At 39.5% G+C, this 25,053-nt stretch overlaps 1 protein-coding gene across 1 annotated transcript in view; it reads right to left on the bottom strand.

Moving 5' to 3' along the window:
* Positions 1-25,053, bottom strand: part of TGFBR3 (transforming growth factor beta receptor 3) — a 186,226-nt gene that overhangs the window by 12,111 nt on the left and 149,062 nt on the right. The window contains exons 12-17 of the mRNA XM_018565083.1: positions 22,880-23,053; positions 21,233-21,532; positions 18,175-18,292; positions 13,331-13,347; positions 12,037-12,049; positions 11,197-11,304 (exon numbers count right to left, since the gene is read on the bottom strand). Coding sequence (XP_018420585.1) covers positions 11,197-11,304; positions 12,037-12,049; positions 13,331-13,347; positions 18,175-18,292; positions 21,233-21,532; positions 22,880-23,053 — 730 coding nt within the window. The remainder of the gene's footprint in view (positions 1-11,196; positions 11,305-12,036; positions 12,050-13,330; positions 13,348-18,174; positions 18,293-21,232; positions 21,533-22,879; positions 23,054-25,053) is intronic.

The raw sequence follows: 25,053 nt of genomic DNA, 5'->3' as shown, positions 1-25,053 counted from the left end.
TGAGGCCAAAGGAGCACTGAATGGGTTCGTAAGGCACACCTCTGTGCAGCAGTGTGGTCTGCTTTTTAAATGAGCCCCGTGCCCTTAGTGACAGCTCTTGTCTTGAGCTTTGTCTGGAGTTACACTTTGAATACAAACTGGTGCACAAACTGAATTTAAACCATAAGCATGTGCAAATGCGGCTTTTTCTTTGGAGGAAGGGGCCTGGGCAGTACATCTGGTACTTGCATTTCACTGCAAGATCCTCATTAATTATAACTTTAGTTTAGCAGCCCTTTTAGGCGTTCTATAGCAATAAATAAGACAAAGGGGGCTATTTATCAATCGTCTGCTCGATCATGAGCTGGGTGAATGCCGTTCGCATTGTATTGCTGCCAATAGATGGAGGCGAGGAGCATACAAGCTCCTTGCCTCCATCTAGTGGCAGGAATGCCGTGGAAATGGAATTCACCCATGGTATGACTGGGCTGAAGATTTATAAATAGACCCATAATGTAATTTATTAAATAACAACTCATTCTTTACAAATGAATCATTTTATGTATTCCATGCCTGCTAAATACACATCACCTAGTCAGGGAAGGGTTAAGAGAAGGAAAGGAAAATTAAAACATTTCTGGTGTTTTTCTTTCAGAAACAGATGGCTAGACATTATCAAAAGCATACTCAAGGAACATCTGGTCAATACAAATGATCTTTATGGATTGGTAGTACAGTATTCACGTGTGTGTCATTGGTTGGTACAGCAACGCATTGTTTGTTGCAATCTTCGTCCACACTGTAATAACGTGAATTTCTCTGCACTGCCCTCTGTTCCCCCCACTCAAGACACTTGATTAGACACAAGAGCTCTGCTCATGACTTCTCCAAACCCAGATCTTTCCTCTAACGTGCAGAAACTTGAGATCGAGTGCACTGCCCAGAGCCACTCAAATCCTATTACTGCAAGTTTTGCAGAGGTTACAAATACGTCTTTCTCTGCACAGATGTGATTCTACTTTACATGATGACATGATTTCCAGATTCTGTTTTTGCTTCATTTCTATTCCCCCTTCTTAAATGTCATGACAAAGACAGTGATATATCTTATGAATTTACGTTTCGCAAAGTTTTAGGCTACTGGAAGAGAACTCTGTAGCAATAACTTATGCGACAGATTGAAAAAGAAAGCAGACATTTAGATGAGGCAAATCTGGACGATACAAGTTAGATATACCTGGTAAAAGAAATATATCACAGATGGTTATATGCGAACGTTTCAGGTCATGTCCAGTGGCCAAGCCTTTTATTGGTATGATAATGACACCAGGAGTGGCTGTGATAGTAGACTGTACACTATTAGGTAATACAATTTGAATGGCACTAACCCAAGAGTAAAGAGTTTGTTCACTACAAAAAAAACTCTTCTATCCTAAAAGTGATAATTAGGTATATACGGTACACATACAGTATACAATGCCAGATGTCAACTCAGCTAGATTAAACAGACACAAGTGATACTAATGATTCCAAAACAAAAGAATTAAGTCCCTGAAAACATATGGATCAGGGTCTATTACCGGTTAGCCTAGCCTGCTACCATCTGAGGAAAAGAGCAATTGGTTAGAAATCCATCCTGAACCACTACACTCGCCCTCAATAAGCAAATATCAGCCTCCTTGTCATCTCCCCTCTGTTCTCCACCTTACCGAACATACATATTTTGGATCATAGACAGCTTGCAGTAATGGCAGTTGGACTGTCCTGACATGAACAACCTCTCTTTCACTTCTATGGGCAGCAATAAGTCTTCTGTGTGATCAATATATTTGTCTATGTCTTTAGTTTTTACATTTGTAAAGCTGGCTAGCAGAGCTCACCTGCCAGTCCTATCCTCCTTACCCTACTTCAGGGGTAGCCAAACTTCAGCCCCCAGCCATGGTGAAACTACAAATTCCATTACGACTCTGTCTCTGGAAGTCATACCTGTTGCTGTCAGAGTTTTTGCAATGCCTCATGGGGTTTGTAGTTCCACAACAACTGGAGGGCCAAAGTTTAGCAACATCTGCCCTACTTCCTTGAGAATGATGGACTGAGCTCCATGAAAATGTCAACAATAAAACACTGATGCTTTATATTTTTTCCACTGCAAGACCCGTGAGTGCCTCCATATCTACTTTGGACTTGCCCTACTTCATGCAGGAGCAAGTAATGTCACTGTGATGTCACTTCCTTCTCTCTTAAACACACATCTTAGGGGAAGTGTGGAGTTATATCACTTCCTGTCCAAAGTAGAATCCCCATCCTGTATAACTCAATCCTCACTGACTGCCCAAATATAAATGTGGACGGTCACAGAAGTAAGAATGCTAATAAAAATTCTTGACAGTAATTTAGGAAACTGAGATTTTAGATGTGTGCTAAGAGTTCACTTGCACATCTACGGTCAACTTTCCTAACTTGCAAAAACACCTAATTTTTGTGCACACAAACATGTTTTTTTTTTTTTACTGATAACTACTGAGATAATCTGACATTTTTATTGTGATATCTAACAAGTGGGATTATTTACAATGGAAAAATACTATTATAATGCTCTATAATGTTAGAATCATACATCACAGGCTTATATAACTTTAAAATAACCCCACAAACTGTTTAAACATTCTGTCAACTATGGGTGTGTATCGATACACTGAGGGTAAAATAGAACTGAAGCCATTTCTTTTTTAGGAAAAGAGCAGAGAAGAATTTGATCCTTTGTTAGGTTTTTATAGCTGTGAGTGTCCAAATTAGAAGATTCAGTCAGCTGTGAGTGTCCAAATTAGAAGATTCAGTCAAATAGAGAGTCCCTCCGCACTCCTGACCGAGAAGCCGGGAGGCAGGAAGGATGACTGCACTTAATAGGGAGTACATATTCTCCTTTAAACAGTAGTTTTCATTTGAATATGTGATTCCTGTGTTGTTTGAATGATGGGGGTCAGTAGTAAGAAGTTTGTGAAATTGAGGCCAGCTCATAATCTTTGCTCTTAGCTCTGGTAGGCAAAACATGCTGTAAACACCTTCAGGGCCAGAGCTGCTGTGAAATGATTGGTGGTCTCTGTAAAGCACTACAAAGATGCTATATACATTAAATTAATTCAATAAATAAAGAGCTCCTATGCAAAATGCACTGTTACAAGCGCTCTTAAAGCTGAACTTTATGCAGACAATTAAAAGCACATATGAAATATGTATAAGGGATCTGTTTTATCTGCAGGATTTTTATTTCTGTCCATCCATTTCTGAGATTTACACTGCTCTACCACTCAGAACAGCACTATCAGACAGGGAAGAAGTCAGATTTAAACTAAACTACATTACACACTACTAAAAACAATCTCAACTGTCAGAAATCCTGCATGATATCCACCACGAGGAGGTAATTTCCTATAGTACAGCATATGTGAAAACTTCCATCAAAAAGCTGGCAGTGTTACCAACTCCCTATGACCCAAAATAATAGTTACATCATTTCATCTTGGCTTCCAAGTTCTCGTTTCCTAAAGAATTTGTAAAAAGGCAGTTTCAGCGTCTAGAATTTCCACCTTGCAGATTCCACTGACTTCACAAACCACAAATGTGCTGCCTTAGCTGTTGTGGTTTCTGTGGGTCTTAGAGGGGCTAAAGGGGAACAATATAAGCAATTACCTGAGATATGATTCCTTAGAACATGCCAGCTTGTGAAACATTTTATGGCATAGGCAAAACGCTTGCAGCCTAACTCCAGCTAAAACATCTTTAGCTTTGGAGAAAGTAGGGAAAGGGCTAAATCATCTGTCAGCATTTTAATGCCATTTGTGACCCCCAATTGTGGTATTTCTCCTCTTCTGTAATGGTGACAGGGGGAGAAGAACAACAGGAAGTGATGGAAAATAGTCTCAGTGGAGAAAGAGACCTGCGATTTGGTACAGTAGGGAAAGGTTAAAACCTCTAAGTAGTTCTTCCTGTCCTGGTGAAACCTATTTCCTCTCATTTCTGATTGTGACATCTGAAATGAATGGTATGAAGGGCCAGCTTACTTTTGTGTTACCTTATGTCAGTCCACCCACAGCTGAGATTTCAGCTTTGGTACATACTAGTGGGTTCAAATATGCCGCAGCTTTTTTATATCTCACTAACTGTGGCAGAGAGAGGTACTGTATATGTACCTAAATTCCCAAGTTTACCCACCTGCCGATTACCACAGTTCTTCCTATTAGATGGTGTTGAGGAGCATAGGAATTACATAATCAGCCCCTACGTATAAGCAAGATAAAATATTTGTAATATAAATGTATAAATCAATGCACATGTAACGCATGCTAAAAAACAGTGACACTGTATAAGTGAGTTAAAGTTCATCTGTGGTGCAAATTTCTTTTAAAGAAGAACTCAAATAAAATCTATACCTTTGCAATGGGGCTACCTCTGCATTGCAAGGGTTAAGTGCTTGTTTTGTCTAGGGAGCGAAAATAACAAAGACATATTCACCCGAACTGCAAACCCGGCTGGCTCCTAGACTGATCTAGGGCAGTGGCGTCACAAGGGGGGTGCGGCTTTAGTGTCACCCATTGGAAGGGTGACACCAAAATGGCACAGTCAGTTTGGTGTCGCCCCCTCTGAAAAGTCGGGCACTTGATCTTGGGACGAGAGCTCAACAGTTGCAGGAGAAAGGAAGGGCCCTGGCAGGTCCCTTACCCTGCCGGGTGAACGTCCCCTTCTCTCTTTGCCGGCATCCATCACCAAGATGGCCGCGCATGAGCGATGATGTCACAGCAGGGTGTATCCCGGTACCGGCTCTGGGTGATACCCGTCCTCGGGACACACCTGGTCTAGGGTCCTATGAGTCATCACATCCAAAATAGTGTATAGGACGCAAGGACGCCAAGGGACATTCTATTGCCAAATTGGAAGGGGAGCAAGGCTAAAGGGACATGTCTAGGAGCTAGCCAGGATCACGATTCAGCAGAGTATATCTTTATTTTAGCTCCCTGGGCAAAACAAGCACTTAACCTTTGCAGTGCGGGGTAGCCCCACTGCAAGGGTTAAGATTTTATTTGCCTGGAGTTCTTTAACCCCTTCGTGACTGGAGACGTACTGTGTACGTCCTGTCACTTTGTGCCTATATGACTGGCCACGTACACTGTACGTGACGAGTTATATCAGGCTTTGTAATGCCGGTATTTGCTGATTCTCAGCATTTAACAGTCATTCATTAATGTCTCAGTATTGAGGCATTAATTAATGAAATAATTAAGCTTTTTGTAAAAGCTTCTTCCTTTCATTAATGAAAGAATTAAGCCGTTACATGCAAATAGAGGACCGCAATTTGCGATCCCATATTTGACAGCTCAAAATAGCAGAGAGGCAGCAGTGACTCACCTCACCTCTCTGCTATTTGTTTTGACAGCTCGAGAGCCCGATGGTTAGATACATTTCACTCAAAAGATACAATGTATATCTTTTGAGTGAAATGTATCAGTTCTGATCGTCTAGGCACGATCAAAGAGCTTTTAGTGAGATCTGAATCTGACTAAAGTCAGGATCAGTCTCTAAGGTTATTATTAGCTGTTCCTAAGTTTGGATCAGCCTAATAGCCAAAAATAAAATAAAAAAGTTAATTTATCAAGCTGTCATAGTGATTGCTTGATATAAACTGACAAGAAAAAAAAAGTTTTTTTTTTTAATTTTTTTTTTACAAAGTGTAAAAAAATAAAAATAAAGTGTAAAACAAAATAAGGAAAATATAAATTATATATAAATATATTTTTTATACTATAATTAATATAAAAAAATTCTAAAAAAAATAATAATAATCAAAACTTGTGAAAAAAGTGTTTTCTTCTAGTTTTTTTCCTCATTTTTTTTATTTTATTCAAACTAAGTGAGGGGTTAGGTACACATATGTGATATAATTATATAGCCCTATCTGTCCTCTAAAAAACTATATATAATGTGTGGGTACATTTAGTAAGAAAGTATATTACTGCTGTGGAAGAATCACACAGCAAAAATGTAAAAAATGTGTCAGTCATTTATGAACAGAACCTGAAAACTAGATCAGTCATGAAGGGGTTAAAAAGAAATTGCCCACAGATGTGCTTTAACTCACTCATACAGTGTCATTGTTTTTGTTTAGCATGCATTACATGTGCATTGATTTATATATTTATATTTCAAATATTTTGTCTTGCTTATACATAGGGGCTGATTATATGAATTCCTATGCTCCTCAGCACCATCTTATGGAAAGAACTGGGGTAATGGGCAGCTGGGTGGACCTGAGAAATCGGGTACATATACGGTAACTCTCTGACACATATACTGAGATAGAAAAAAAGTTGCTGCATAACTGAACCCACTAGTATGTACCAAAACTGAAATCTCACTGCTGTTGCACAAAAGTAAGCTGGCCCTTCATACCATACACTTCAGATATAAAGATGTGTGCCTTCCATGTGTTTGTTGCATGAAAATAAAATGTGAAAGAACTGCATAGTATATGAACAGTGCTCTACAGTGACCAATAGCTAGAGGGCTCCATTGAGACACACAAGTTCCTGATTTGACATAACCACTGCTTATCTGCTACAAACAAACATTACATCAATGATTTAACAGTGCATGAACAAACGCCGATATGTTCGCATTACAATAAACAATCAATAATGAATAATAACAAGTGTTAACATATAGTAAGCAAGAGACTGTTAAACACGATCATATTTACTCATCTGCCATGAAAGTATTTTGGGTTTTCCATTATTTAAATGTCAATGTAGTCAGACAAAGAGACATAAAATAGAAATAACATTAACGTTTCTTTAGGGGTAACTTTCTTAAATGGCTTTGTGTGGAATTCACGTTTGTCATAAAACACATGACTTTATTTCCCAGAGCTTAGCATATACTGATACTTTTATTAGTCATCACAAGAGACCATCTTGACAGTTCTGTCTAACATTTTAAGCCATTTCTCTGTGAACCTTCCATGCATATGCAAAGGAAGTTTAAGATCAATGTGTTCTGACAATCTGAAACTGGAAGTTGAATAATAAATGGGTGCACTTTATTGATACTATAAAGGAATGGCTGCTTGGGTAGCTTACCAGGACTGTGTGGTTGAAGCCCAGCTACAGGTAAATGAAAAGTATTTCCTTACAGTGGGGCTGCCCCCACCTTCCAAGGTTACCTGCTCGTTTATTCCTAGGGGACACGAAAAAGCTATATTACTTACCTGATCCCCATTCAACTGGAAGTTGGCTCTCTGCAGGTAAGTAAAAAATCTTTTTCCTGTGCCCTAGGCATAAACAAGCAGTTAACCCTTGCAATGCAGGGGGAGCCCTACTGCAAAGGAAAACTTAATTTCCCTGATGTTGGGATTTAAAGCTCATCTTAAAGTGATAATAAAGCCTCCTTTTTTTGTCTTTTTTGACATCTTATATATATATATACATATACATATATACACACACACACACACACACACACATTTTCTTTAAAAGTTTTGAATTCCTCGTTTTCAAGTGGGTCCTCGCAGCAATCTTCCCCCCGCCGCCTGCACGAGTGCCTCCATCGGCTAATGGAGGCACCCAAGCGTACTCGTGCCTGTAGTGGCTGTGTGTGTCCACAGACACAAACAGTGGGGGGGGGGGGGACTGGGGGAGAAAAAAGGTACTGGGCCCTTTGTAAAGAGCGCCCAGACCTTAATACTACTTACTTTAAGGCAAACAGCTAAATACATACCTGAAATAAATGAATGAGATATGTATTATCCACCTAAAGATTTGTAATTCTGTACAGTCAATCCCAAATTTTACACAGCTCTGTCACTCAGCACTTCTGGCCTGGTGACCTGATTTTCTGTGCTACATTTAGGCAACTAAGTTAGGTCTTTTTCTTGCTCTTAGCCTGTGATTAGACAATGAAGGAGCACAAGCAGACTGATTTCTCTGCTCTCTGCTACGGTCAGCATGTTCTTTGCTAGCATATGCAAACACAGGTCACCTAACTGGCACCAGGCAAAATTCTGAAATCAAGTCAAAGTTAGGTAATTATATTAGTTGTTTTATCAAAATACATATATACGTTTTATATCTGCCTGGAGTTGTGTTAAACAAAGCAGAAGAAAGGGTTAAAAATCCCAGGGAATTTTTTTCTTAACCCTTGCAGTGGGGATACCCCTGCACTGCAAGTGTTGAGTGCTTGTTTTTGCCTAAGTTCAAAAATAACAAAGTTATACTCACCCAAATCTCAGAGCCAGCTTATTCTTAGACCGGTCCCTTCCGTGTCTCTCTTTCTCTGCTGCAGCAATGGTATGTCCCCCGGCATCCTCACGTCCTATACACAGTGTATACATTGTGATAACGCAGGGACCCTAGACCACTGCAGCCGAGGGGGAGCGAGGCTGGAAGGACCGGTCTAAGAGCATGCTGGCTTGGAGGATCTGGTGAGCATAACTTTCTTAATTTTGAACCTAGGCAAAAGCAAACACTTAATCCTTGAAGTGTGAGGGTGGCCCTACTGCAAGTATTCAGAAATGTATTACCCAGAGTTCCAGAGTTCTGCTTTGAATGATTGGTAATTAGGTAAGAGAATGCATGATAATTGTGCAGAGACTCAACACAGACCTGGCTGTATGCTTACCATAGGGGCTCCTGTCTTTACACTCCATTTAGAATGACATCATGCTGACACTAAGGGCATATGTACACGGGTGTTTGAGATCGGCTTATCATGTGTTTGCCATATGTTTACTGTGAGTTTTCAATGCATTCATACTGATTTGTAATTAAGGAATGCAAGCAACACACAAACTGATCTCAAAAACCCATATACACCAACCCTAAGGGTCATGTCACAGTAGCGATTCTGACAATGGCTATAGATTTCCAGTAAAAGAATCACTAAAATCACTCTCTCCAGAACACATAAGCTACATTTAATTTTGAACAGTCTTGTTCCCCTACATTGCTTCTGCCCTGACATAGTCAATCCCCATACATAGAGCAGTACTATAATGAGTTCCAGTACTTTTTACTTTTTTTACGAGAACTTCAGGCTGAAGGGTTTCTGTTCTGCAGAGACAAATGATTTGTGGTGTAGAATAGCTCAGCTGTGTCCTGAAGGATCACTTCCCAAAACCACAGGGGTGGAGGAAGCTTTATATCTAGAAATATGGAATGTACACGGTATATGTTTTCTATTCATTTGTGTGCTCTGATTGGCTTTTTGCCTGAGCAGATTTTTAAGGGCTTATCGGGTCTTTTTAAGTGTTGGCATTCCAGTCAGAGGGCCTTTGTTTAGAGAAGAACGACAGGAAAATCACAAACTTACCCTTGCAGTGGGGCTGCCCCCTGAGTCCCAACCGGTGGTCTGTGGACCACGAGAACTGGCTCTTGGGACAGTGCGGGCTCTGCAGGAGGCGGGGGGACATAGAAAAAGTGGGGTGTGTGTGTGTGTGTGTGTGTGTGTGTGTGTGTATAAATACACACACACACGAGAATATATTTATATATGAGGAAACAAAAAATATGAGAATATATATATATTTTTAAAAAATTCATATGAGTGGTCCGCGGGATTTAAAATGATGAATTTAGTGGTCCATGAGGTCCGAAAAGTTGGCGATCGCTGCCCTAGACAAAAGTGTTTGTTTTGTCTAGGGGACACAAAGCAGATTTACTTACTCGATCTTCGGTCCCGCTGCCCCATCTGGGCTGCTAGACCATCCCCGCTGCTTATCCTCCCCTGGCCACCGGTGGCCCAAGGACCATCTTATTGACATGCATTAGACATGAGGAAGCCAAGGGACATTTCATAGTTGGAGCAGAGAGGGAGGGGGTGAGTGCCCACCACCACAGAAGCTGGGATTAGGTGAGTAATACAGCCCACTGGACAAAATGAGCACTTAACCCTTTCAGTGATCTTGAAGCTTGTGACAACTGAACTGCACAAATTTCCAAACAACATAACAACTAAACTACTCAACCACCACATTGTATATACATGTTGTTACATAAATAAAGTTGTAATGAAATATAAAATTGATTACACACCAATGACCCACATTTTGTTGTTATCTGCACTCTTGGAAGTGCGGCACGGGACCTCCTAATTCCTTCCTTCCCAGCAGTATAACAGATTCTAAAGTTATAAAATAAGATCCTATTGATTGATGGCAGGCAAGCAAGTGGCCATATTACAATACAATAAACAGGGGACAGTTCTTTGTACCAGTCCAAGCTTTTGGGAAGCTGAGGAAGGCAAATCTCTGAACAAACATAATAAATTATGTGACAGGGTTCAGGCTACACACTCACCAGTAGGACAAACACAATCAAAACACTAGGAAGCGTGTGATTCACAGTGATAATGTGAAACCTACATTTTGTAATCAGCCACCTTTTTGTCATCTTATATACTTTATACATATCTTTTTTTAACTATTAAAAGGTATTAAAAGGTTCAAAGCCCTTACAAATGTTGGGATCAGAAAACCGTCATGTTACAGCTCTAATGTGTCTATATTTGTCCACCAATAAAACGCACCTATTACCTTTTTTTGCAGGGCTTGAAAAGGGCCATTGTCCTGCCAGTGTGTTTGAACATCCTAAAAGATAATCAGTTAACCCATTAAAGCTCCAGGCACATCAACTTTAATTTGAATATATTCTTTAATATCCACTTGGTGAGCACAAAATGCCTTTGCAAACCCAAATATTATAAAATTGTAAACGTAGTGGTGACATCACTAGGGGGCGAAGCCTGTTCAGAGAGCAAAGCTAGAGGTTGCCTCAGGGTTGTGTGTGTGGGGGGGGGGAGTGGATACAAGACCAGTCACCGTGCACATGCAGAGAGAGCGGCAGTGGCCGGTCTTTATTACAGGAAACTCCTGCACAGAGTCAATGTTCTAAAGTTGTTTATGCTGAATTACTACTAGTAGATTTTCCATTAATGCCAGCTGCTATGCAATATTTCCCCACTGGATATCGCTTCAACTAGAACATGGACTATGGAAATCAATAGGATTTCTTGTGCGGAGCTTTTCTGTGCTGACAAATACAAGCCACAAAGCCGGTGGTGTGAACGGGGACTAAAGGTCTGTTGGCATGGTTTTAAAGCTCTTTTGTACACCAGTTTTATGGAATAAAAAAATAGCAAAATATAAAAACGTAAAATATAGTAAGGACATACCTGTGTGAGAATAGATGTACCATAAGGCTCCTGTTAATAAGGCACCGATTATAAACGCTGCAAAGGCAATTCCGACAACCGTTGGGGTGTCCAGCCCATAGAAAACCGCTATATTAACAGAGAACAAATTTGCCATTATTTACAAAGTCTTGCACACAGAGTGTCTTTGAAAACATCTCCAGCATTTAATTCTGACTACACATCTGACTAGCCCACACTGAACTAGCTGTTCTATATATTCACATTTCCCAGCAAGGTCAATAAATCATAGGCTCTATACCAGCGTGTGTCTGTGGGTTTGAGATCGACATGCTCTGGGTAAAAAAAAAACGCTCCCCACATAGCTGGGAGAGATCAGGGCCTTCGGAACAAGTATAAATTCAGCACCGTGAAAAATTTATTTTTGCAGAAGCACTTAACTGCAGCGGCCCTTAAATGCTGCACTGACAGTATTACTGAGTTTTAAGGAAATATCACTTATTCCTACATGTGTACTGCCATTCCAGCCAATTTCATTCTGTAACCTATGAAACCTACTTGGCCTTCTTCCCATTTGTAGGTGGAGAGCGGAACCGCTTGGAAATAAGTGATGTCAGGCAAAGGACACAAAATCACAGAAATAGAATCCATTGTTTCCAAAATTTGGCATAGCTGTGTATGTTTGAAATTAAATCCAGACAAAAAAAATACACTTCCTTTAGTTGAATATGTCACAGAGACACCCTTTGCCGATATCCAAGTGTGTTTCTATTTTATTTCAAACCCTTTAGGGCATTCATTCTATTTGTTTAAATGGCATATCCGCAACAGACTAATAATACAGAGTCAATGGAGCTACACAGTCATCAGGAGGCTGCTTTGTTTTAAACACAATAGAGCTAGTAGAAAATCTGGGAGGAAAGAAAAAGTTTTGGTGTTAACTTCAGCCAGTAATTAGATTCTACAAGTTATTTAGAATAATTTTTATCATGCGGGTTACAAATAAAAGCAAGCATTAGACTGGTTTCTGAGGGCATTGATGATACTTTCATTCTAGTTTGCTACATCAAGCCCAATATCCAGGCAATGTGCTGTCCACTATCCCTTCCAAATAACATCTGTAATAAGACCTCTACAAATATAATCAACCTCTTTCACATTAGTGATGTCACTATGTCTGTGGTTTAGTAATTTTACCACTTCAGGGCCACAATACATATATAAACATCACAGTCCTGAAGTTATATCAAGATCACAGCTGTTGCAACTTTCTTTTTGAAACAATAAAAACAGTGATAATTTACATATGCCAAAAACATACTTTGCTGACAGTATTGGAGATGGATTAAGTAGGCCCCTCAATACTGACAACTAAAAAAAAGTGTACAATATACAATAATAAATGAAATGAACAAAAATAATAATACAACTTACGTTGGGGTAAAGTTGGACGATTTGGATTGCTGGAAATATCTGTTTAGAAAAAAAAAAAAAAGGACGATATATCAAACCTATACATATTTAAATAAAATAGCATACACCTCAACTATTATTACTGCTTATAAACAGCCTGGGCAAGTGGCAAATTCAGGGATTAACATATTACCCATGATGGCACCTGTACATGTGAATCAACATGCATGTTTGCAAATTGACATACAGGATGTTAGAAACGTATGAAATGATAGGTATACATACGTATGATAGATATGATAGGAATAATGTGCATACATTTTCTTGTGCTTATTTTACAATCTGTTATACGGCTTTGATGCATGGGTTGTCAACCTGACCCCTGACTGGAATTCATATTTCCCGCCAGGCTGCAATGGTAAATAAATCCCTATAGTTGCTGGTATCGTTATCTTCCAGGCTTTATCTATCTTCCGGAAAAACAAACTCCCCTTACAATGGGACTGCGCCACACAGCAAGGGTTAACTCCCTATTTATGTCTCGGGTAGCTGTATGAAGGACTTTTACCTACCTGATCCTTGCTCCCTTAACTCTAAGACTGGTACCGGAAGCCTCCTCCCCCCTATGTTCCAGTGGTCGGAGGTCCGCTGATGTCATCACATACAATGCAGGGCCCTTAGCCCTGCATTATACGTGAAAACTTTGACGGACCGCAGGGGGAGCGTGGATCAGGTATTTAACTCCTTTTTGGTTTATTCCTAATTGGTGAATAACATTTGGGCAGTAAGCAGGGACATGAGGACACACATGATTTATGGAATTTTTAGGTCAGTATTTGCTATAAAAAGACTTGTAGGTTCCTAACACAAGAATCTTTGTAGCTCAAATCATAAGAAACTATCTTTACACATGTACAGCCTATTGCAAACACTATTTCCCCATACATATGGCGTATGTGCTGAGGAGGGTTTTCTCCAATATTCTTAACCAGAGTTCTATGGAACCTTAGAGTTCCTCCAGAGGTTACTAGGGGTTCATTGAGCTGCAGCTGATTGAGTTCCCATTTGATGGTGCCTGCATCCTTCCCATGCCAATGCCACTTGGCAGAGCCAACTTCATAACAGCAATGAGCTATTTAGTGGTCTAAAGGTATGGCATTCTGACCATCACTTTAAGGGGAGGGTTCTTCCCACTAGATACTAAAGTAAGGGGCATTTTTCCCACTGAACCTCAATTCCTTGGTTTTAGCTGGGTTCTCCAAGACCTGGAAATTATTTCAAGGGTTCCCCTTGGTAAGAAGGTTGAGAAAGGCTGATATAGAAATATCACTTGTTATGACCTGTCAAAGGGTTTGTGTTAGGTGACATCTTCCGTGTTCTAACAAACTCTTCTGTATGGACAGCATTGTCTAATGATACAGTCACATACTTCGACAAAAGTTGTCTAATAAGATAGTGAGGTATTCTGACAGTGTCCTCTTCGGAAATACTGACATTGTTTGACACCGCCATGTTTGGTTAGACTAAGGCACCTTTTGTTTGACATAGTAGTAATAGAAAACAGAATAACCGAATGAGAAAACAGCACCAATTCTGTTAATGTACATGAAAGGTTTGCATATTCCTGCTGAGCAGCGAGATAAAGCTTTCCATGCAGATATGCTTGAGCCTGCATTCAACTATCTCACACCGTTACATTCCTTCCTGTTCACTGTTATCACTAAATGTCACGTTGATCAGCAACACCACTAATCTCGCCCCACTAGCAGAGAGATGTGAGTGTGCTCTTGTTGCATGTAAATGTTTTCCTGGAATATAATGGCTGGCTTTTAAACTGTGACAAATTTTCCATCTACAAAGTGATTTTCATTATCATGGTAACCACAATGTATATAACATTTTAAAAGGAATCTAAAGACATTCTAAAAGTTTTAAGACATACAGTATGTTTAATGTCACCTTAAGCTTTCCACATTCAAAGTCAAATGTTTTTAAGCCATTTCAAATGCTGATTAAATCACTTACAATGGATGCTGCTTCTTGGCTCCTTGATTCTGCTCGGTGGCACCCTTTTGCTGCCACTGACGTATGTCATATATTGCTGGCAGCCGGCCCCTTTAATCAGACTCCCAGTGGCTATCTGTTTACATTTGTAAAGCTGACTGTCAGCTTTACACTGAAAGCGATTCTGGCGGCTTGTAAGCCCCCTTATGTGACAGCAATTAAGTAAAAAAAAAAAATGTAATCAAATAAATGTACAAAATAATAAAGAAAATTTTAAGTCCCCCACCCCTGCAAGTGCGCAGTAATTAACGTAAACACATGTCAAGTACGCCTATGTACGAAAATGACGATTGTGCTACTCATGTTGGGTATCCCTTCGCGCGCCTAAGTGGGAGCAATAGTGCCAATATTCATGGATATCTCTAAACTGATGAACTGAATGGGTTTTTAAAGTATCGCCTTTGGACAATTTGGGCTACGGTATTTTGTCGCCATTTTATGGATGCATGCAATTTTTATTGTGATTCTGGGCATTAATATTAGCTTAAGTGTGTTTTTTACTGAAATTTCGGGTTTGATAAAGAGTTATGCTTATATCGTGCAACAAAGGTTTACAAACGGCCACCATTTTATTCTACAGGGTCTTTGTTTTTAGTATATATAATGTTTTGGGGGTTTTAAGTAATTTTCAGGCCTAAAATGTGGATTATAACATGTGTGCAAAAAATGTCTTGGCAGCGAGAGGGTTAATTCCCTGCAGAATCAGCTGGTCCCCGAGCACTGGTCCTGATATCTTGTTTTAGGGTGGCTCCTTTCTCTTGCAGGGTCCTATGGAGCCACCCTTTTGTCTGCTAGCAAGCTATGTGTCTCTACCAACACACAGATACAGCAGTGAATCCACTCCCCTGTTACCTGCTTGTCCCTCCTCTGTTTTCCAATCTAGTAGAGCAACAACTGCTGTAGACTGCTCTGTCCCTTGCGATCTTGTATTGGATACGAAGTTCAGGGAAGCTGAGCTGAGAGAGTTTGAGCCAGCTGATTGGAAATATGATGACTGATGACTAAGTGCTTAGGCAAATCATTTTTTGAAATGCTTTGCTGGGAAATTTATATTTGTTTGATCTGGATTCATTATTGTAAAAAGGTTAAAAAAAAAAGTTTGAGAGTTTAATGCTACTTTAATGTAAACCTTTAAAGTAAGTATATGGTACTAAAAGTTAAGGTTGCCTGCAGTAAAAACAGCATGTTAAAACAGTCAGCTGAAGTTATATGCAAATCTCTTGATCCCCCCATTGGCCCTTTAATGTGATGAGATCTTTGAAAGAAATAAGACCTACAGCACTCCATCTTGTGACTTGAACAACAGAGCTTGTGCAGTCAGTTATTTATTTCCTCCTTCTCAATGACAAAAGGAAGGGATGGGCCCTGATGTACAAACATTTCCCAACATGTCCGAAAACTTCTCTGTGTTATACTGTTTCCAATGACCAGGAGTAATAGTTGTGGCCTCCTAGGGCGTCCCTATATGGGCCAATCCTTTCCGTGAGCAATGTATTGGGCAATCTAATCTGTAGCAGGTCCAGCACCTATGGCCATGTTAATTATTTGAAACTGTAACTGCAAGCAAATTTTACCTGCCTCATTCCCATTTGATACGCTTGTTTCCATATTCTAGTGGTTGAATGTCATATCAAATTGTGCGATTTGTATTGGCTATCTGTACTGGGGAATGACGTAGGGATCCTTGCTGAACGACTGCTTAGGTAATGTAGGTTTTTTTTTTTACAGTTGGTTTTAAAGGAGAACTATGGGGTAACCTTTTTTTCTTAAGTTCTCTTTAGGGTCAGGGGAGGATATATATTAACGTCCTCCCGTGACCCAAAACTCAGTATATAGCAGGCTATTGCCCGCTATGTAGTGAGAGCGCCGCAGCCGAGACGGATCCCGACAATACTGTCGAGATCCACCCAGCTGGCTGGCTAAATGACAGCATTGCGGATTACCCCCCTCCCCCTCATCGGCTCTAACTATGGGATGGGTTCTCCTTAAAAGCAAACCTGTCGTTAAAGAAAAAATGGATGTTGCTATTGCTGGCTTTTTCTGTAAATGCCAGTAGCCTAGCTGCAAGGACTTCTAATGTCACTTTAAGTTCCTAATCTGCTTGGTTGTTTCAGGAAAAGCTCAACAAGACAGTGCTGTCTGACCATTTTCAAAAATGCTCACCAGTGATAGTTCCTGTATTTTTATCATTGCGGGTTTTCCTGTCTGATCAGACTGAAAGGCTTGCAGTGAGAAAAGAAGGAGCAGTAACACACTATCACTGTACACTGTTATCAAACAAGAAGCACAAACTACATATAATATAATGCACAAATATGGCTTCCCATTAACATGATTTGCATTCGTATATACAGTACATCTAAATAATGTAAAAGATTATACACAGGGGCGTCCCTAGCCTTTTTGCTGCCTGAGGCGGTGGGGCCTTTAAGGGGGTGGGACGCTCTGGCCGGTGTCCCACTCAGCTCCTGACAATCAATGATGTCACTGGTTGCCAGAAACTGGGCAGGAGAGCATTCCAGGTTGCCAAGAGTTGGGCGGGGAGATGTGTATGGCCCTTATACATCTCTCTGCCCAGCTCTTAGCAACCAGGGATGCTCTTGCCCGGAAAGGGGGCAGCATTGTGCAGCATAGAGACCACTATACAACAAACATGCCACTCTGCCTGCCCCAACGTGACCCAAAGAGATGCCGTCTAATGCAACAGCCTCAGGTTACCTCATTAAAGGGATGGCCCTGATTATACATTTCCTCTAAAATTATAAAGACTACTGTATATACTGACAGTACCTATACATTGTATCTTACACATTTATCACTTCATTTTAATATCTAATGGACATTTTTACACCGTGTGTATGAGGTTTTCTTCTAAAACTACACTGCACTCAACAATGTAGATGTTGCCATGATAACTCCATATTATTCCAACAGAGATGCATCCATTCCACTTGTTCCCCAGGATCACCATGTAGCAAAGTGCACAGATATCTGATTATTTGCTATAAACTACTGAGTGCCCTGCTTTTACTCCATACGCAGAGTATGTACAGTTACATGACACGATCTGGCAGTAATAAATCCCTCTTGGCAGTGCGCCAGCTGGTACTGTGCAACATTTATGTCACCGCACCATATAAATAGTAGAAAACGACTATATTAGCGTGTGATAATTGTAAATCCTTGCAATAGTTCATAGACTAACACGCTGTGCAGTGAATAAGCGTATTGCCCTTGTGCAGTGTTCTGTGCAAATTTCAATTACATCCCCATTTAAGGATATCTTTGGTACTGAGTTGTTTACATCAAGTTAAATCCTACGGCCCAAATATTTTAAACATGTTATACCATCCTATAACGTCTGCACAGGACGCTGATGTATACATTCGCCTGTAGCAGCCCAGCTGTGTGAGAACGTCTCTTTCATCAAGAACAGTTAATAAAGAGTTCAGTGCAACTTTAAGAAAACAAAATGATTCTTTTTTTCCTGCAGGAAGGGATTCTGGGAATGCGATGCATTACCTGAAGTTTTCTCCATTGTGATCACTGCTAGTTGCTTTGTGAATGACTTCTTATTGTCCATCATCATTAGTATCATGCTGCTGTCAAGAGATGTACATGCTTCCTCAGGAATAATGCACTGAAACACAAACAGGAAAGGTCAGGGAGGGATGCGTCACGTATCTTTACAAGCTTCACAGACTGTCAGGCTGACCTAGTACAATATGCAAGGCAGAACCGTTAGTAAGAACCATTTGTATCTAAAGTAACCACATATCATTCTTAGTTCAAAAAGTTAGGCCCTTCTCCTTGCAAGCATATCATAGCCCACCTAGACCATAACAACCTGTCAGATGCCTTGTTTCTTTCAAGAGTGAAATGCGACTGGTTGACAACTTCCCTTTTGTTCCTGTTTTCTGTTCTGCCAATCATTTTTAAGTAGGCCTAGGCTGAAAACAGATGGGATTCTATACATTAATATTATACATTAAAGAGGAACTTTACCTACCAATGTAAAGTGGTATTAAACCCTCATTGCAAACAAGTATATCATGTGGCAGATCACAGCCTTGCTTGCAGTCTGTCTTTTTTTTTCAAGCCTGTGGTTGCTTTGCATTAGCTCTCGCAAAGTGCTCTCCTCATGCTCTCCTCCCTGATTCCTGTTTTCGGGTGACTCTATTCTTAGTGGGTCCCATGCAGCCACGTTGCATGCATGCTACCAGCTGGCACCTTGCATCCACAGAAAAAAAACTTTCCCAGGCAGCAAGCCACTCCCCTGCTCTCCCTTCATCCTGCCTCCAGGCACGTGGTTGACAGTGGCTGGAGCAGTACCTAGGGTGAACGCTCCCCTACCCGGACAATGTGTGAAGCGGCGCTGTGCAACCTGGAGCCAGCGGCAGTGTGTAGCAAATGATGTAAGTGTTTTGTGGCCACATATAAAGGATGATGTACTACTAATTGTTTAACAAGTTGCTAAGAATGCATTTACTTAAAAACACTGGAGCATTTAATACTACTTTAATGTCTCCCAAAACAGTTACATTGTAAGGCATTTCAACTGTCAAGGTTGTCGGTGTGCTTATTTAAGCTCTCAACCAAACTTTCAAGCCCTTAAAGGGCTAGTGTCAAAGCTTACGATGTGTAGCACAATGGCAACTGCAATCTAAATAGAGGCTACAATGACACTGTTCTTGGCTCTAAGAGATAGGATGTTGTTGTCTGCCTCTTTATTTATCTTGACAGAACTATTCCGTCACGATTGTTCAGTTCATTACTGACTAGTGGAGGTTTTCCACATAGCCTTCAGACACAATCTGCTCTTCTTACTATTGTCACACAGTAAGTGCTCATTTCAGGAATGCAGTAAACGCTCACTGCTTGGGTTACTTTGAAAATAAAGGAGACAAGCAGCTTTGTACCATGTACAACCAAAAAGTACCTAATAAAGTTAACACTTAGGATCCCAAGGTGTATCTAAAACTAAAAAACATAAATGTAATAGAACATAGATAGACCCAGTCCCTAGATGTGGTGGATGCATTAGGTTCTCCTTTTTATTAAGCGTTTTCCTTTTTTTTTTTCCCTGGCAATCTTGCTAGTAACAAACTTCCTGTCCTAGGGTGACAACCCTGGAGAAGCAGCATTGTCACCTTAGACTCTCCTGATTTGGACTAACCTCCTCTCTTCTTATCTCCATAGCATGAAAGACTTATAACATTGTTTGAGATTTTAGTTCAGTCCACAGGAATTTACCAGGACACTGGATTTTTAGCAGGATCAACAGGTATTTTTCTGTACTTGCCTAAAAACAGAAACACCAGCAGCCACCACATCTAAGAACTGGTAAACTGCAGTATATGACATATTTGTTTTTTCATTTAGATATATTTTAGGAATGAACAGAGGTTATAAACAAAGCTGGAAAAGGGAACACAACAAACAACTGAACTTGTTTCTGGATTCATTTCAAGTGTCAAAACACAAACTGAAAGATATTTTTTTTAAATAAACACTCTTAACAGTGTTATAAAGGTCTGTGTTTTACTAGATAAACACTGCAGCGAATTACAGAGAAAAATATAGAAATCTCAAATGTTCTTTTTAAAACATGACTTTTATGACCAATATTTTGTCCTTTAAAGTGTATTTCCACTTTGGTTGTCATATTTGAGAAAACCCCACTATATGTTTGCTATGTTTTCCCATTCACACAACATACCTAAACATATTTCTTACCTTTTAGATGTTTCGTTGGAGCAGACTGCAAGCTACTCTGAACAATTTAAAGAACAAATCCAGGAATTAACAAAGTTAACCCTTGCAGTAGAGCTACCCCTGCACTGCAATAGTTGACTGCTCATTTTGCTCTAGGGGTCAGAATAAAAAAGATATACTCACCTGATCGTCCACTCAGCCTGTCTGCTAGACCGCTCCTTAACAGTCATTTCTCCTCTGAACTCTGGAGGTCTAAGGACCCGTGAGGCCATCTTGTCTTAGGCAGGTTCATTAACCTGCATTAGACATGAGGACACCAAGGGACATACCACAGCAGGAGCAGAGGGGTAGAGAGGTCAGTGCTGACCGCCACAGGAATGAGAATCAGGTGAGTATATCATATTTTCGGCCCCTAGAGAAAAGCAAGCAGTTAACCTTTGCAGTGGGTGTACCCCCACTGCAAGGGTTAACTTTGTTGAATTCCTGTAGTTTTTAACAGTAAATGAGGAGCGGGATAAAGTGGGGTCAGAATGAGTTTCCCTCATCAATGTACAATGCTTCTAGATCTTTAATCCTTTGTTAAAACAGGCAGTGTTCAAATCAAATTCACATCGGGAGGATGCTAGTTTGTGTCCTCCCGTTACCCCAAGGAGAACTATGGGGAAAAACACTGACCCCCATAGTTCTCCTTTAATGAGATCTGCCAGCACAATACAGACAGGGGTTAATTATGGTAAAGTAATCATGTGTTTTTTTTTTCCTACCAATTACTCATTGACCTTGGAGTGGATCCATAAAAAGAAAAAGTCACTTATTCTGCTAAATGGCCTCAAAAAACTAGTGGCAAAAAGATCCAATATCTCACCTTGGGTAGGCTGTCCATCTCTCCATCTTTATTGGTGCACAAGGTCAACTCACAATGCAGGAAGAGCAGAGATGTGTTAAACATAGATTTAAACATAAAGCTGAACCGTTTCTTCTCTGTTTGTTCTTGTGACTTGGGGTAGTTCAGTTTCTTTACATTGTAGAACTTGATGGAGTCATCTTTAGGACAGATGTTCTCTATGATTGTATATTCGCTTAGCATGTCAGAATTGGAGGAATTCGAAACAAAACAAGTCTGGATCATGAAGCTCAGGTCCTTTTCGGCCTTGGTTAATGAAACCTTAAAACGTTAAAGAAGTAAAATGTTATGACAATGATATTTTTATGCATTGTCATTTACATTGTAATGCATGTGATTACTCTTCAGTTAAAAAAAAAAAACTGTGCTTGAGGAACTACTTAACTGTTTGGAGATACAAATTGTTTATACAACTATGTTTAAATGCATCACTAATTTACTGTAAAAGGGTCAGTCCACCCAACTGTGATATTTTTCATTTTCTTGGGGGCTGGTGGGCCCAGTCTGCCCTTGTCTTCCTAATGTCTTAGATACCCCAATGGTATCTAAAACATACGACATGCACAGATAGCTTAAAGAGACATTTTCATCACTCTATTTACCCATAAGCATCAGTGTCAGCCTGTCATTGATTTGTAAAGGCTTCCTGTAAGCAGCTAATCAAAAACCGCCTAGCCGTACCTGCCTCAGAAATACTCTGACCTGGAGGTGTATAGCTGTGAACGGCTATGTAAATTAGTCCTATCCTGTACACTCCTCAAATTTGTATTTTCTCTTTATTATGATGAAAATCTCAATACATGATTATGCAAGCACATCTATTGATTGAACTTGATAGTATTACCTTACTATGTAATATTTGAATGCTGATATTTACTTTGTAATGTATTGCTATTATAGCACTGAAAATTAGAATATTAGAACTCAAATAAATCCCTACTTCTAGTAATCTATAACTTCCCACAGTATATGCATTATTTTAAGAAATATAATCTGAAAGACTATCTAAACCCAAAGAAAAAAATTGTATATATTGCAGCTCACCAATCCATAAATGTGGTGGCTGCATTCGTTTTTATTTTTATGCTTTTTTCCCTTTATTGTCCCCTTTTGATCCAGCCAGTAACACATTTCCTATCTTAGGGTGGCTACATGGAGATGGAGGAGCAACAGAACCACCCTTGGACAGCAGCATTATCACTCTGTGGAGTGGGTCGTGTTACATGAACAAGCAGATTTAGATGTACCTAACCCATTAAATCCGAACTTCAGCTAACAATTAATAAAAGCTGATTATTATAAGCACCCATCAGTGGTAAATGGTTGTCCCTTTATCTGCCACTTTTGCTAGCTTGGTCTGTTAAAGGAAGTTGAAAAATAACAGACTTACTGGCCGGATCACCAGATGAAAATAAATGAAAAATACCAAAATCTAAGAATTTAGGAATTGGTACGCTGATGCAATATATTACATTATTACTTTTGAGTTTACACTTTAATCATTCACTATTCTGTGTAAAGATAAAATGTTTTACAATTACACATTCATTAAAAATTTCTTCATTTCCGCATTTGCTTTCTGGGATTCCCATAGTGCTAACAGCTTACCTCCACATAAACCTGCCCATTTTCAGCCACTGAATAATAGTTTTCAGGCGGTGTAAGGAACAGATCCGTTTTATAAAGCTCCATGTTAAATGTAACATTGTTTATTATGGTGTCTGGATGAGCAAAGATGAGATCAAAGGGGGGAGCAGTGTCCTGAGGGATTGTACAGTTAAACTAAGAAGACAAAAAAAGAATATTAGTTACTAGAAGTAGAAAATTGTAAGTTAATTTCAAACACAACAGTTTCAAGTGACGTTTACGCATTTGTGGATTGTTAAAATGCCCTAAATTAGATATTCAGTTGGGCAAACCCTACTTCAGGTTGCAGCTTTATCTCTTACTTACTGTATATTGCCAGAAGATAACTGCCAGCTGTCTTTATTTGACAGTAGATTGAGGACCTTTTAGCAGGGACTAAACCAATAATGCATAAAGTAGCTAGGATATGGTACTCATAATAATACTTGGGGAGAGTGATTGGACTGGCCACTTGTCTTGCATAATCCAACTATCTAACCTGCAGGTGAAGTAAAATTCACCTTTCCCTGATATTAGCCTGATTGAGAGTTCAGCACCGGAACTGGTGGAAGAAGAGGGGAAACATTCAGTAGTGCTCTACTGAAAAGTTATGGAAGTTCCATGAGATAGGAATGCACAAGGATGCAAGGACATATACCCCACTCTTCGAAACATTGTCCAGGAAAATGAAAAAAAGAAAGGAGAAAACAGGAACCATGTTTTGAAGTTGGACTCAATCAAGATTGGGAATGTTTGAAACATGTTGTCTTTGAAGGAAACCTGTCATGAGAAAAACATGCAGGCTGCCATCACTGATCTCTCCTTCAATACTATTTGCCTGGCTCTCATGCTGTTCTAATCGCTACAATAATTACATCCACTGACTGATCACAAGTTTGCAAATACAAATTTCTGATATTTTTCTTTGTCTTGGCCACATACCAGAAAGCAAAGCTGGCAGCTAACTATTATTTTAACTAGCAGAACACAGTCACACTGCGGGCAGGGGGTACATTTGGGATGCCAATAAAATGCATGGCACTCAATGCACCTCCTGCACTATAATTGCATGGGAGGTTTGATGGGAGAAGGGATTTAAAGTCACACTTGGAGCACAGTGGATTTTGCTTGCACTACCAGCACTTCATGAATAGGTGATTGATGGACTCAAGCACTTATGTTAGAAATTGATTCATGATGGATGGAAACAAGCACTTTTTTGGTTGAAATTATCACTTTATTTATATTTAAGGATATTGAACACAAAAGCCTTTTTATTTTATTTAATACCTATTGTTATCACAGATTTTTTTACAGATCTTCATTATTATTAAAGTTTGTGATGGAATTTGATTGATATGTGTGATGTAGAATGCTAATTATGGCATATATGATTTCTTTTATTTTTTAGCACAGCAGCACTTAATATTCAACCAGTTATTAGCTTTTTGTATTACTCACTATTCAGCACAGTGTGTAAGAGGTGATTTTGTATGCAAGAGTGGTGTAAATCTAACTAAACACAGCAGCTGGGTACCTTAGGATTTAGATAGGGGCACAGACTACATTTATACTTGAATTTTTACTAAACAATTCAATATTAAAACCAAAAGACCTAAAAATAGAGACTATTCTATTCTAGACTTGGAATGAATTGTTAATCATGGTATCTACATAACTGCATATGTGAAATTCAGAATAAAAAAAACAACCACAGCCACATTTTCTGTGCTTTCATGAGAAAACTAAATGATAAACTGCCTTTATTAAGATTTTTAATATGAGTTTATCTCAACATAGCTACATACCAATTTACCAAAAGCTGCATCCAAAACCTACAGGCTGCCTGGTGTCACTTGGGTAATGATCATTTCAGGCCAGAAAAGGACCTTTCTGAAGAACTAAAGGAGGTAGCGAAGCTGGGAACAGTGCCAGAATACCTCAATAAATGCAATTTTATTGCGTACATCACTGGCTTCTCCTACAGAATTGCATTAATATGTAGTGTGGTGAGCACAACAAAGCTGAACTATTTAGTCATATAATTTACGTCATCATCATGCATTCCATTTGCATCATATCAAATGAAAACAAAAAGACATTTCAAACTGATCGTTGGCTTATTTTTTGCATATCACACATGAGAATTTAGTATT

This window comes from Nanorana parkeri, unplaced genomic scaffold (assembly GCF_000935625.1).
Source record: "Nanorana parkeri isolate BGI_ZX_2015 unplaced genomic scaffold, ASM93562v1 scaffold811, whole genome shotgun sequence".
Lineage (NCBI taxonomy): Eukaryota > Metazoa > Chordata > Amphibia > Anura > Dicroglossidae > Nanorana > Nanorana parkeri.
The sequence above is the reverse complement of the archived record's forward strand: the minus strand, read 5'-3'. Positions and strand labels throughout refer to the sequence as shown.